At 37.5% G+C, this 12,777-nt stretch overlaps 1 protein-coding gene across 6 annotated transcripts in view; it reads left to right on the top strand.

The window, feature by feature from the left end:
* The first annotated feature begins 666 nt into the window (after positions 1–666).
* The window catches only part of LOC127971498 (uncharacterized), a 248,001-nt gene continuing 235,890 nt past the window's right edge, over positions 667–12,777 (top strand). For 2 of the 6 annotated variants that reach the window (XM_052574533.1, XM_052574536.1), the window contains exon 1: positions 12,523–12,675. Coding sequence is in view for 4 of the 6 variants with exons in the window: in XM_052574531.1 (XP_052430491.1) it covers positions 771–813; positions 1,808–1,902; positions 2,195–2,327; positions 2,433–2,569; positions 3,525–3,654; positions 3,799–3,938; positions 4,434–4,566; positions 5,244–5,262 (830 nt within the window). In the remaining 2 variants the exon portion in view is untranslated. Of the gene's footprint in view, positions 814–1,807; positions 1,903–2,194; positions 2,328–2,432; positions 2,570–3,524; positions 3,655–3,798; positions 3,939–4,433; positions 4,567–5,243; positions 5,263–5,395; positions 5,574–12,522; positions 12,676–12,777 lie in introns of those variants that run through there. The other 4 variants (XM_052574531.1, XM_052574537.1, XM_052574532.1 and 1 more) reach the window with 4 other exon arrangements.

Genomic DNA, 12,777 nt, shown 5'->3' on the forward strand with positions numbered 1-12,777 from the left:
TTTATCAAAAACATAATTTAACACACAAACAGACCACCAGCCGCAACTTTAAGATGCCATCTTTATTTTTTTTAGCTTAACTTTCATTGAATGTGACGAACAGGATTGGGGGATATCAAAAGCAGCGAAGGATACATCTATGCTGTGTTCAAAAATCCTCCAGATGAAGGCATCTCAGGAGACAGGAACTGAAGCTAAAACTGAATTCAGACGTGCCTTAATGCCATCCTACATTGGAATGCGTCCCCCGAAGACAGCATTTTTCCGTTTTTGGATGCAGCCATTGATAGTGGACAAAGGAATATAGGGGAACACAGACATAAGTAACAGAAACTTAATTGGGAGAACTAAAACAGGTCTGGAGCTAAGTCATCAAAGTCCATGGAAACAAACAAGGCAGGAAAAAGGAAACAGAAAACTAATCCAAAAATGATCATGATGTGACAATAATACATAAAAATGCATTGATTCGAATATCTTAATGATACAAAAGTTTTTAAGCTAAAAAGATGTAGCGATTAGAGCATCTCTGCTGAACACATGCATGTTTGGTGATAAGTTTTTGGCTCAAGGTCTGCATTTAAAATCACATCCTTCCCCATAAGAGGAAACTTCCTCCCTTCTTCAGATATTTCCTCATTGTACCATGACAATGCTTGAATAGAGCCAGAACATAAATGGACAGTAGCCCAAAGTCTCATGTCACGATCTGAAGCAGCGTCACACTCTTCTGCTGGGATTGAGTTCTTCTGAAACTGGACTTTAGAGAAATGATGCTCATCTTTGGACTGATGCTGCTGCAAACTGCTGCATGTGAGTCACTGTCACATCAGACTCATTTTATAATGCTATTCAATCAGAAAAACACAATTTGTAATACTAAATTAACGGTATTGAGGAGCAACAAATTAAGAGTTTATTGAGGCAAAAGTTGTAGTTAATGGTTTGTTAATAGAGAGAACTGGACCTTAAGATAAAGTGGGACCTTGAGTTTGATATTTTTGTAAAGACCCCAAAATGATGTGGACAAAAAAGGTGTATTACAGACTACTGTATAAATGCGTTTGATTGCTGTTAAGGTACTAAATCACCCTAGTGTCAGTTACTTCTAGTGATGTCCAGTGACCAAGATAGTAATGAAACAGGCAGTTTTATCTCTGTTTTATCAATTTACTATTTTAAAGGCTGAGTATCAAGAGATAAACTCCATATACACACATACTCATGATTTAAAGAGATCACATAAGTACAAATCAAATGTCCATAAAAGGCATGTAGGACAATGTAAATAATAACTAAAACAAGTAGTTGCAACAGATTTAGAGCGCAAGGATACACAATCTTGCAATTATGCAGGAAAAAACAATGATTACAACAGTCCTGGTTTCACAATCGCAGGAAACATTCAGATCAGATACAGATATCTTGTTAACTGTGAGTCTCGAGATCACCGATGCACAATATTCGATGAGAATAAACGCAGAGGTACACAAAACATCTATGAATGTTTGTTACTGCAAATGGATCTTATTTGTGTGGTGCGTGTGATTCTTGAGTGTGGTTCTACAATACACAAATTAAACTCATTTGTAATAGAAAACACGAAATGTGCTATTCGCCCCACCTGGCCAGTTTAAAGCACTGGCTTGCACTGGCACGACAGTGGAAAAGCAGCTATGGTGGATTTAGCTTTATGGTCATTTAATGCTCGTTTGACAAAAGCATTTATACTTTGATGAGAAATCACACCTTTTTATTATTAAAGCCCTATTTTTTATCAATGTTTTCCTCTTGCGGATTTCCACAGTGCCCCTACCTGCTGTCACAAGCATGACCGTGTACGACAAGGACATAACATCCATGAGGGTCAGATGGGAGCTAGTGTCCTCTGGGAAGACGGAGGTGAGAGCCTGTTCCACTGACACCTTCCACAAAAACCCTCCAGACGATCTACCAACATTTCCAGCTCTGCTTTATTTAACCTCAATGCAAAGTAAACTTTCCTCTGCCAGCAGCCTCTTAGCATAACCAGTTGATCTAGGCAGGGAGAAACGGTTTTACAATCCTGTACAGACCTATAGAACCATCATCCCAGGAGATCAGGATGATCTGATTTATTCGGAGACATACCCTAACCGGGAGTGTGTTTAACCTGGGCCGTTGCTTCACTAATGTCCTTCCTTCCCTCCTGCAGATGCCAGTTGTTCCAGATGTGAAGGATGACTTGCTATCGCAGCTGCTTCCAAACACAGTGAATTTGATCTCCCTGTTAACCTCCTTAAAGGGGAAGGTGACCAGCGAACCACTCATCAACAGCAGAGTCACTCGTACGCTAGTCATCTCTTAATTTTCAGATGGTTTCAATCTGTTATTGTTAATACATAGTATATTTCTTATGAGTATCAAATGAAATGCATCTGTTTCTCCCCTAGTTCCTCTGCCTCCATCAGGTAAGCTGAGAATCTCAGAAGTGACTCACAGCTCCATGCGTTTCACCTGGGATGCAGCTCCTGGGAACGTCAGGAAGTACATCCTCACCTACAAGCAAGAGGATGGAGAGCTGAAAGAGGTCAACAAAATGTATATATAAGTCAGAGAGCAGGGATCATCAAAGTCGAAGACTTAATATGATTTAGTCAAAACTCACTAAATTCCAAATCTCTAAAATGTCCCATTACCGATTCTAATTAAGGAAAAAATGAAAACTTTGTTGAACACATTACCAGTCAAGAAAATAATACTTATTTTCTTCAAAAAGGATGCATTTAATTGATCAAAAGTGAAAGTAAAGACATTTACGATGTTACAAAAATAAAAAGGAGGGTTATCTTGAGGAATTTAAAAGGTTAAGCAAGCTCTTACGGTCTTAAAGAGTCCACTAAATGTACCTTGAGGTGGTCCTTAAGTATATCTCTGTAATTACTTAGTGTGCATTGCAACAAAGTCCTTAGTAACCATTTAACCCTAAAAAACAAATTAAATGAACAAAACAGGTCCCTCAAATCATCTGCTGATTTCATGTTAGTTGAAGGCGAAGATGAACAAAGGCACATTTTTAGTCATTAGAATAAAGTACTGTAAACATTTAAACTGTGATATGATTTGTTTATTATCCAGACAACTTACAGACCAGGGTGCAGTCAGTGAGTGTCTTAAAGATTCAGGACAAATATCATTTTAAGGATTAAGGATGGTAAGGTCACTAAAGGGGTTTCCTGCAGTCAGGCCCAGAATATCAAAGACTTGAGCCAATAAGCAATAACTAAGAACAACATAACAATACGCTGAGAAAAAATCAGAAAACCTTAGCAACCACATAACAACACCCTGACAACATCCTCGACAAGTATTGTCCTCAGAAGATCTAGTTTGGTGGTGATTGAAACACTCAGCTGCACATACACAGATTTCAGTCCTTATTTAGCGAGACTTTGGAGTCAAGGCGAGTTGGCCTGTCAGAAGCATCTGTTATTCCTTTTCCCTGGATATGTGTTAATGTAAATGTTGACGTTGGTGTTTGACAGGTTCAGATCAACGGTAACATCACCGCTCTGCTTCTCACCGGCCTCCGCTCTCAGACGAAGTATGATGTTGCCGTCACTCCCGTCTACGTCAAGGGTCCAGCAAATCCTATGCATAGCAGCGCAATAACTGGTGAGCTTATAATCCTCACTGATTCTCCAAGATGACACCAAATGACTGAACAGGAACAAATTTCCTTGCTCCAACTTTTCAGTTCACAATGTTCACAGTCGCCCTGCTCAGACCAGTTTCTATGTCACATTCTTTCTTATTCAGATGTGGTTCCTGTGCCCAAGAACTTGAGGTTTTCTGAGGTAAACCAGACTTCATTCAGAGCCACATGGGAGCATGGAGCACCAGATGTCATACTGTACCGAATCAGTTGGATCAAGCAGCGCGAGAACAACTTCAAATATGTATGTTTACCAGTTAAATATTTGTACCAACATTTAAATTTATTCATTTCAAAGACACTTTAATTCAAATCAACCAAAGACTTTGGAGTTGTCCAGGGACTACAGGTGTAAATTAGCACAAGTGCTACAACATGGTAAAATGCATATCTCCTTTTAAGGTTAATGTATATTTTACACTGTCCCTGTTTAAATAAATAAACAAATGAAATGCAAGCCCCATTCACTCTCACTCTTAAAAGTAAAGCTTCCAAAAGGGGGTTTGCAGCGATTCTATTGAACCATTTTTGGGATTCCCAAAGAAACTTTTTAGGAAAAGGTTCTTAAAAAGAACCATTTGTTTATCCTTTCGATCAATGCAAATGTTCCATGGATGTAAAAGGCTCTTCATGGAACCACTGATGCCAATAAAAAAACTTGATTTTTAAGAGGGTACCAATGATTTTAAAGCAATATCAAATACAAATTTAATGAACTCTTTCAAATTGATCTTTGTAGGAAGTCCTGAGCCATGAAGAGACAAGCCACGTCTTGACAGATTTAGACACAGACACAATGTATGACGTCCATGTCACGGCCATCTACCCCAATGAGTCGGAGAGTGAGAAACTGATGAGGAGCCAATGCACATGTGAGACTAACACACAACTACACATGTATAACACTAACTTTTGAGTACTGGGACAAAATCAGACTATAAAAAGGGAACAGAATAGCAGTGTAAGTATAAAGGAATTCCAAACGAATTCCTTTTTCTCAAATCTATGTGAACTCTTTTATATGCAGGAATATAAAAGTATTGTTCAAAAGTTTAGGGTCAGTAGGGTCTTGTAATATTTTAATAATTTCAGTGAGCAAGAATGTATTAAATTGACATTTATACATTAAAAATGGCAATTTCATGATAATTAGTATGATTGAGACATATTATGGCTGTGACACAGAAAATAATATTACTTTAAAATCTATAAATATTTATACTTTAAGTTTTTCTTTAGTTGAAATATAACAGGATAACAGGATAATGACTAGGGGTAGGAATCAACAACCAATAAAATAATAATAATAGTAATAATAATAATACATAGAAGGATTTTCATGATCTTTGGTTAAATTCGTGAATGAATCGGTTCTTTTTAATGAATCAATCAAAAAGACTCACAAATAGACTTCAAATTAAAAAACAAAATAGGTGACTAAATAACTCACTCTGACATTTCTGTCTGATTCTCTTGCCCTAAGAGTATTATGAGCTTACATGCAACTTTACTGCCATCAAAGGTTTTTCTCTGTGTGTGTGTTCTTCAGGTCTGGATCGGTTCTGCTGGTTTGATCAGTCTGATCCCTGTTACGCAGCTCTGGGACACAAACTCAAACTGCTTAAGGTGCAGGGCACTAGTGAATATTACTGGGGGTTACATAAGAGGATGAACAACACAATATATGGTCCAGTTTGTAGAGTAAAGTATGGCAGGATGAGGGAATGTGATCTTTATAATAACAGAACTGATGTGACATTCATTAATGGGTCTCTTATAATAAACCGTGTGATCAGAACAGATTCAGGGAATTACAGATTAACACTCACTGACTCAGACGGCACAGAAACATCTCGAGATCTTCAAGTGATTGTTGAAGGTACAGAAACTCTCTCATCAGACTCATTACAATCTCATGTTATCCAAAGATCTCACTCTCATGTAAATGAATCAGTTGAATCTCTGTGGAGGTTTTTATTCTTGTAGCACACAGTAAACACACTACAGACTCCAGTAATAGTATGAGTAGTGTGGAAGAACAAGATTCTGTGTTTGTCATGTGACTGTGATGTGTCCCTCCCTCCAGCTCCTATTGGCTCAGTGGAAGTGTCAATCATCTGCTCCTCCAGTGGGGTGATGAGGGTGTTCTGCTCCTCTGAGGGGGATCAGCTCCTCTACAGCTGGACTCTGAATGGAGATCCACTGATGGAGGGAAACAGCAGCATTGATCTGGATGAAGGAACTGATGGAGACATCAGCTGCAGCGTGAAGAACCACGTCAGTCACGCACAGAAGACCATTAGACTCAAACACTGTCCTGGTGAGATATCAACTACACAGATCGATTGATTGATTGATTGATTGATTGATTGACTGTCTGATTGGTTGTGTTTGTGTTGTTCAGTGTGTTCAGTGTCTGTGGTGTTTGTTGTGGTCTGGTGTCTTCAGCTGATGGTTCTGTTCGGTCTGTTAGGAGCTTTTCACATCTACATGAGAAACACATCAGGTGAGAGACATTTATCATCATCATTGTGGATTTGACATCCAGATATTAAGAGTGTGATGATAATTAAAATGATGATGATATGATGCTTTTACGAAAGATACAGGAAGATCAGAACATGAGGATGAGAAGATTTAGAGAAGGACATGAACACACAGCAGAAGACTGATGAGAGCATCTTCTGTATTTTATTATTTGTACGATGTTTAGACACAGATGTCTAATTTGTATTCATTTGTAAGAAGAGTCAGTTTTGAAATAAAAAGGAATCTTGGTATCTTTGGCAAATGGTTAGTTGAATGAAAATAACATGACTTCAAATCAGGGATGTCAATAGGATTGGAAGACAAAATATATATATATACATACAAACTTTTGTTTTGGATGCGATTAATCACGCTTATAATCGTCTCAGTCCTAGTCAGAATATAGCTAGCATATATAATAAATGTAATGAAATAATTTAGTTGAGGCTATATGCATAGTGCCTAGACCTGCCAAAAAATGCTTATTTTTTAGAAGAAAACACAACAATCCTTAGACAGACCATTACTGACCTCAATCACACCGGCTCCGTCAGAATCAACTGACCTGTCAATCTCCTGCGGCTGCTTCTCTTTCTCTCTGCTAAAATATCTTCAGAGATCCATCTCATCTGCTCAATGAATTGAAGGATACAACGGTAATAGCAACATTCTTTCTGGATCGATATTGTTTTAGAATATGCCTATTATAGAGATAGTTTATAATATTGGCAAAGAATAAAGAGTTGTGATTAGCTTGTTAAGTTAACCATTTCTTGAATTTTGCTTGTTCACTGACTACAGTTTTCCATAGCAAACCATAATACCCCCTTTACCTCAAGAAAACATAGCTAAAGGTAAGCAGGTAATTAAAAACAACGTACAATTTCACTCTGTATACTTATATATCACCATTAGCATTTGTATCGGTGTTGCCAGCATCTTTCAATGGAAAGTAGCTAAACCTCTCCTGAAAATTGGCTAAATGTATCTAATGACGTCATGTACTAATTAGCATATTCATGATGCAAGTGCGTCACATACATACAGACGGTTGGTCTGGGAACGCCCCGGGAACATATGAAGGTATTTTTGACTCAAAACAACTGAACACCTGTGGCAGTGCGATTTGTAGTTGTAAAGAAAAGCCACACATGTGTATCAGTAAATTTGAAGTCACAGAGAGAAATGTTTTAAGAGTTGCAAACCTGTAGACTTTTTTTCTCTCCCACAAACACAACACAACAGTTACACCTTCTCAAATTCTTCATTGCAGGTGCACAAATCCTATTCTACAAATCACACATTTAGAAACTCGTACGCTCACATTTTTGAAACAATTGCTGCAGTGAATGTGGTGCAAAACGCATTTACACGCCCGCATCAAGAAATGTGAAGTCGTGGAGAAATGTTGAACATCCGCAAATCAGTACGTGAATTCATCAAATGAGAGTTGCACACTTGTAAAATATTTTCTCAGAAATGTCTTGTATATTTTTCTAACACAAACACAAAGTACATAACTACATTTGCTTGAATCTGCAGCGATGAATCTCAAACACCTTTCGCTTTCAAGTGACAAGTTTCGTGCTCTCCCTTTTGCACCGAGATATTTGGTTCAAAAGTGATTTGTGCATCTGTAGAGGTAGTGGGCGGGACTGTTTAGAGATTAGAGAATTTCAGCCAATCAGAAGAGCTACTTTGGCTCGTTGCTGAGTAGGTGGAGGCTTGGGAACTGTAGCCGGTAGATATACGCCCCAAGCAGTTTTACGCCCCTGTTGTTCCGCATGCGTCCAGTAGGGGGAGGCTGCAGACCTATGACCTACTGTAAAATGTATTATTTATATTTATTTATAAACTGTATATACAGGAGACTGACTGATATACTGATATATATGACTGATATATGATGTTGTGAATTTATATTAAGTTATATTTAGATATTAACCATATTCAGGCCATTAGACATACAGTACTGTGTAATCATATGGATCCTAAATGAAATATTTGCTGTACAATTCACAATTGCTCGTCATACAGCAACAAAACATGTCCTACACAGCATTTTATGAAGACAAACACAATTTAACCCTTTTCTAAAGTTCCAAGGGTCATTTCAAAGAAAGAGACAACATTGTTGTTCAAAAAAAATATTTATTTATTAACACCATGACTTGGTTATTTCTTAACAGCATGACTCCTGTAGATGACTCTCCTATGGCTTGCCACTCTTCTTTAATTGTTTCTTTATCCTGCTGTCAAAGTGATCCCACTCACTGATAAAAATAAATAAAAAAGCAAAAGTTGCATAGTGGTATAAACAATTGTTATTTATATATTATGGCAGGATGTCATGTTTCAACATTTTGTCCTTTATAGGATCCTTACAGTAGCTTGCATCAATGACAGGTCCTCACAGGAATTTCTCCTCAGCCTCCAAGATGGACACATGTTTCACAACAGCAAGAGCACAGATGATGGACTACCAGAGAAAGATTTATCACAGCCCAAATAAACCAGCATCATTTAGCATTTTTATTTTTTATTTTTTTACAACAAAGTCAAAAGTGCCTTTTCTATATTAAGCACAAAACTATTCTTTTTTAGCAATGGTCTAACATTATGGATAAACTATTTGACATTAAAAACAATGTGAATATGACACCATGAGTCTATGCTCAGCAACGAGCCAAAGTAGCTCTTGTGATTGGCTGAAATTCTCTAATCTCTAAACAGTCCCGCCCACTACCTCTACAGATGCACAAATCACTTTTGAACCAAATATCTCGGTGCAAAAGGGAGAGCGCGAAACTTGTCACTTGAAAGCGAAAAACACTGTTTGAGATTCATCGCAGCAGATTCAATCAGATGTAGTTATGTACTTTGTGTTTGTGTTAGAAAAATATACAAGACATTTCTGAGAAAATATTCTACAAGTGTGCAACTCTCATTGGATGAATTCACGTACTGATTTGCGGATGTTCAACATTTCTCCACGACTTCACATTTCTTGATGCGGGCGTGTAAATGCGTTTTGCACCACATTCACTGCAGCAATTGTTTCAAAAATGTGAGCGTATGAGTTTTTAAATGTGTGATTTGTAGAATAGGATTTGTGCACCTGCAATGAAGAATTTGAGAAGGTGTAACTGTTGTGTTATGTTTGTGGGAGAGAAAAAAAGTCTACAGGTTTGCAACTCTTAAAACATTTCTCTCTGTGACTTCAAATTTACTGATACACATGTGTGGCTTTTCTTTACAACTACAAATCGCACTGTCACAGGTGTTCAGTTGTTTTGAATCAAAAATACCTTCATAGGAACACCCCGTCACGTGGTGTGAATGTAGCCCGTGGAGAAAAACATTGCCTTGGCGCCAATTGAAATAACACAGGACAATCATGCCGAAGAGTTGCTGTATCAATTTCTGTTCCGCCAATAAACCAACAAATTATGAATTGAAGTTCATCATTTCTAATAAACATACAGAATGTATGTAGCCTGTTGTTTTGATCAAATTCAGTTTTGTTCAGTACTTTTTAGCAGGACTAGAGTACATTTCATCCAAAAACAGGATTCAATGTGGATTTTAGATACAAAATATTTTACTTATGCCTTGCGTGTCTAGTGTGAAACAGGCTTTTTCATTTAACCAAAAATATAGAACGGTGTTCATATCTGTGGTTGCAGCAAGTTTAATGTTAATGTTACTTCTTCTGCTTCTTCTTTTACATGTTTCTCTTAGTTTCACTGCCTGTTTTAGATTTATTTTAATGCAAACTAACAGGATCTGCCTTCTAACAGGATTTACTCATTGTGCCATGGTGTTAGCTTTCACTGTTATGCTGATGATACTCAGCTCTTTATTTCTCTGCGACCCCGCCAATACCAATTTGAAAAACTAAAGGGTTTCCATAGTCGATATAAAAGATATTAAAAGACAAGTAATTTCTTACTGCTAAATTCTGAAAAAAAAAAAAAAATATATAATAATAATTGTAGGACCTAAAAACTCTGCATGTAATAACATAAAACACTAAGACTTGATGGCTGCTCTGTCAATTCTTCGTCATCAGTTAGGAACCTAGGTGTGCTATTTGATAGCAACCTTTCCTTAGAAAGACATGTTTTCGAGAGCATTTGAGTGTACTTTTGTATATTTTTTATTTTATTTATTTATTATTTTTATTTTTTTTGCTTTCTTTTTATAGTTTGGTTTAAGTTTTGAAGGTGTAATTTAATCTCTTTGTGTCAAGAACAGTGAAAATGGGGATTGATTGTGATGGTTTTTCAACTTTAAAAATGAGGAGGATATGATGTCTGGCCAATTATGGTATCCCATGGTGCTCTGCATTTCACCCATCCTTCCAACATGTTGTCATAACGTTCACCTTGGAGATTGAAAATGTTTCTTTTTTGAGACCCCAGGAGACCAAATTCAGACCCAGTACAATAAAACCCACAGAAAAGGTGGGAGTTCAAAGGAGGAATCTTTATATTACCAAACTCCAGGGAGAGGATAAGTCATGATCTGCGAGATTAACCACAATGTGATCCGACCACCTCAGAGAAAACCAGTGGGTTCGCGAATCATTTGAGTCAACAAATGAACCCACTAGTTCGTAGCGGGTTCGCGAATCATTTGAGTCAGTTTGGGAGTTAAAAGCGGGTTCGCGAATCATTTAGGTCAGTTTGGGGATCGCGAATCATTTGAATCAGTTCGGGGATCGCGACTCATTTGAATCAGTTTGGGAGTTCGGAGCGGGATCGCGAATCATTTGAGTCAGTTTGTGAGTTCGGAGCATGTTCGCAAATAGTTTGAGTCAGTTTGGGGATCGCAAATCATTTGAATCAGTTAGGGAGTTCAGACCTGCTTCGCGGATCATTTGAATCAATTCGAGAGCGTGGCGGGATCGCGAATCATTTGAGTTAGTTCGGGAGTTCGTAGCGGCTTCCCGAATCATTTGAATCAGTTTGAGAGTTCGGAGCGGGATCGCGAATCATTTGAATCAGTTCGGGAGTTCGGAGCTGGTTCGCGAATCATTTGAGTCAGTTTAAGGTTCGCGAATCACATCTGTATATGGATAGGAATTTTTATCTAATTTAGTAGCTAGTTCTAGTTACGTTTTCCATGCATGTTTAGGTGTAATATGTGAACTTGTATTTTTTTGTTTTAATGATGTGCCTTTTAACAGTAGTATAAGTATATTCAAATCAACTAAAAGTGCACGCATCTACGCTAATGTAAAGTTACATGATGAAGATGCATTTTGAGTGCGTTCTTTCACTGCATTATTCGGTGTATTCAAATGCATTTATGAATTAATGTGAATGATCACAAAATTCAAGATATGGGGGTTAGAAAATGTATATATTTAAATCATTTTATGTAGTTAATCAGTATCACACGAAGAGTGCCATTTCAGTTTTTCTCCAAAAATCAGCATGATTAAAATGTGATATTAAGTTACTACCAAGAGTGAAGTCCACACACACACACACACACACACACACACACACACACACACACAGCTGTGACTAGTTGAACACACACACGGAGCAGTTGGCTGCCAATGGTGAAGCACTCAGAGAGCAGCTGGGGGTTCAGATCTTGCTCAAGGGGACCTCAGTCATATGAAATAGGTGCTCATAATATTGAATTGAATTGAATTGAATATCAGCTTCATGAATGAACAAAGCCATTGTAGTAATTCCTTAGAGAGGAGTCTATGGTTGAATTGTTGGTTGAGAGTGGACTATCTATTGGTGATTTTTTTCCTACCAGTGTTGTCTCTATCTAATTTATCAAAGAAGGTAATGCTATCCAATGTACCTCTGGTTATCTCTAAAGATTCATTAGAGTGTTTACTTGGCCATTATAGCAAATTAGTTTGACTGATAAAAATTATTCCTCTCAGCTCAAAAATCAAAACAAAAACATAAAAAACTAACTTGAAACATATGAATAAGGTTGAATCTGGTAAAGTGACTTCAGATCTAGAAAATCGTAATATGAATGAGGCTCCTAGTGGAGAAAATGATAAACAAACTGAATTTTTGCCTCTGTCTGATGAGCAAGCAATGTGAGTAACAATAAAAAAAATCCAGTGAGTACAGTTGGTTGTGATGACTGCAGTTGCATGCAGATTAATTATTTTTGGATGCCACATTTAATCAGAGAAGACCTGGAGTTGGAGACCTATTTTCCTGATTTAAAACTTTTTATTGAGTCTTGTTCTTTGGCTATGAGAAAAGCCACAATTGAGGAAATCGACCAGCCTAAATGCTACAGACTTAATATCAAATAATGTTACATCATATCAAATGTTGGTGATGCGGTTCCTGTAATTAGTCTGTGTGTTCGAAACACGTGTGAAACTAAATGCTGCTCCTGTGAAACGTCCTCTTTATTGCACGTGAATGCTGTGTGTCCTGGTTGGAGGGGTTGTAAGACAGGTTAGCAGGTCATGACCTACATTTCCATCACATAGAGTTTTATTGTATAGATGCACTAGGTTTAGGAGATGGTGCTTATTATGCATGTTTTGTTTTGTTAGC

Source organism: Carassius gibelio, chromosome B14 (genome assembly GCF_023724105.1).
Source record: "Carassius gibelio isolate Cgi1373 ecotype wild population from Czech Republic chromosome B14, carGib1.2-hapl.c, whole genome shotgun sequence".
Taxonomy (NCBI): Eukaryota; Metazoa; Chordata; class Actinopteri; order Cypriniformes; family Cyprinidae; genus Carassius; species Carassius gibelio.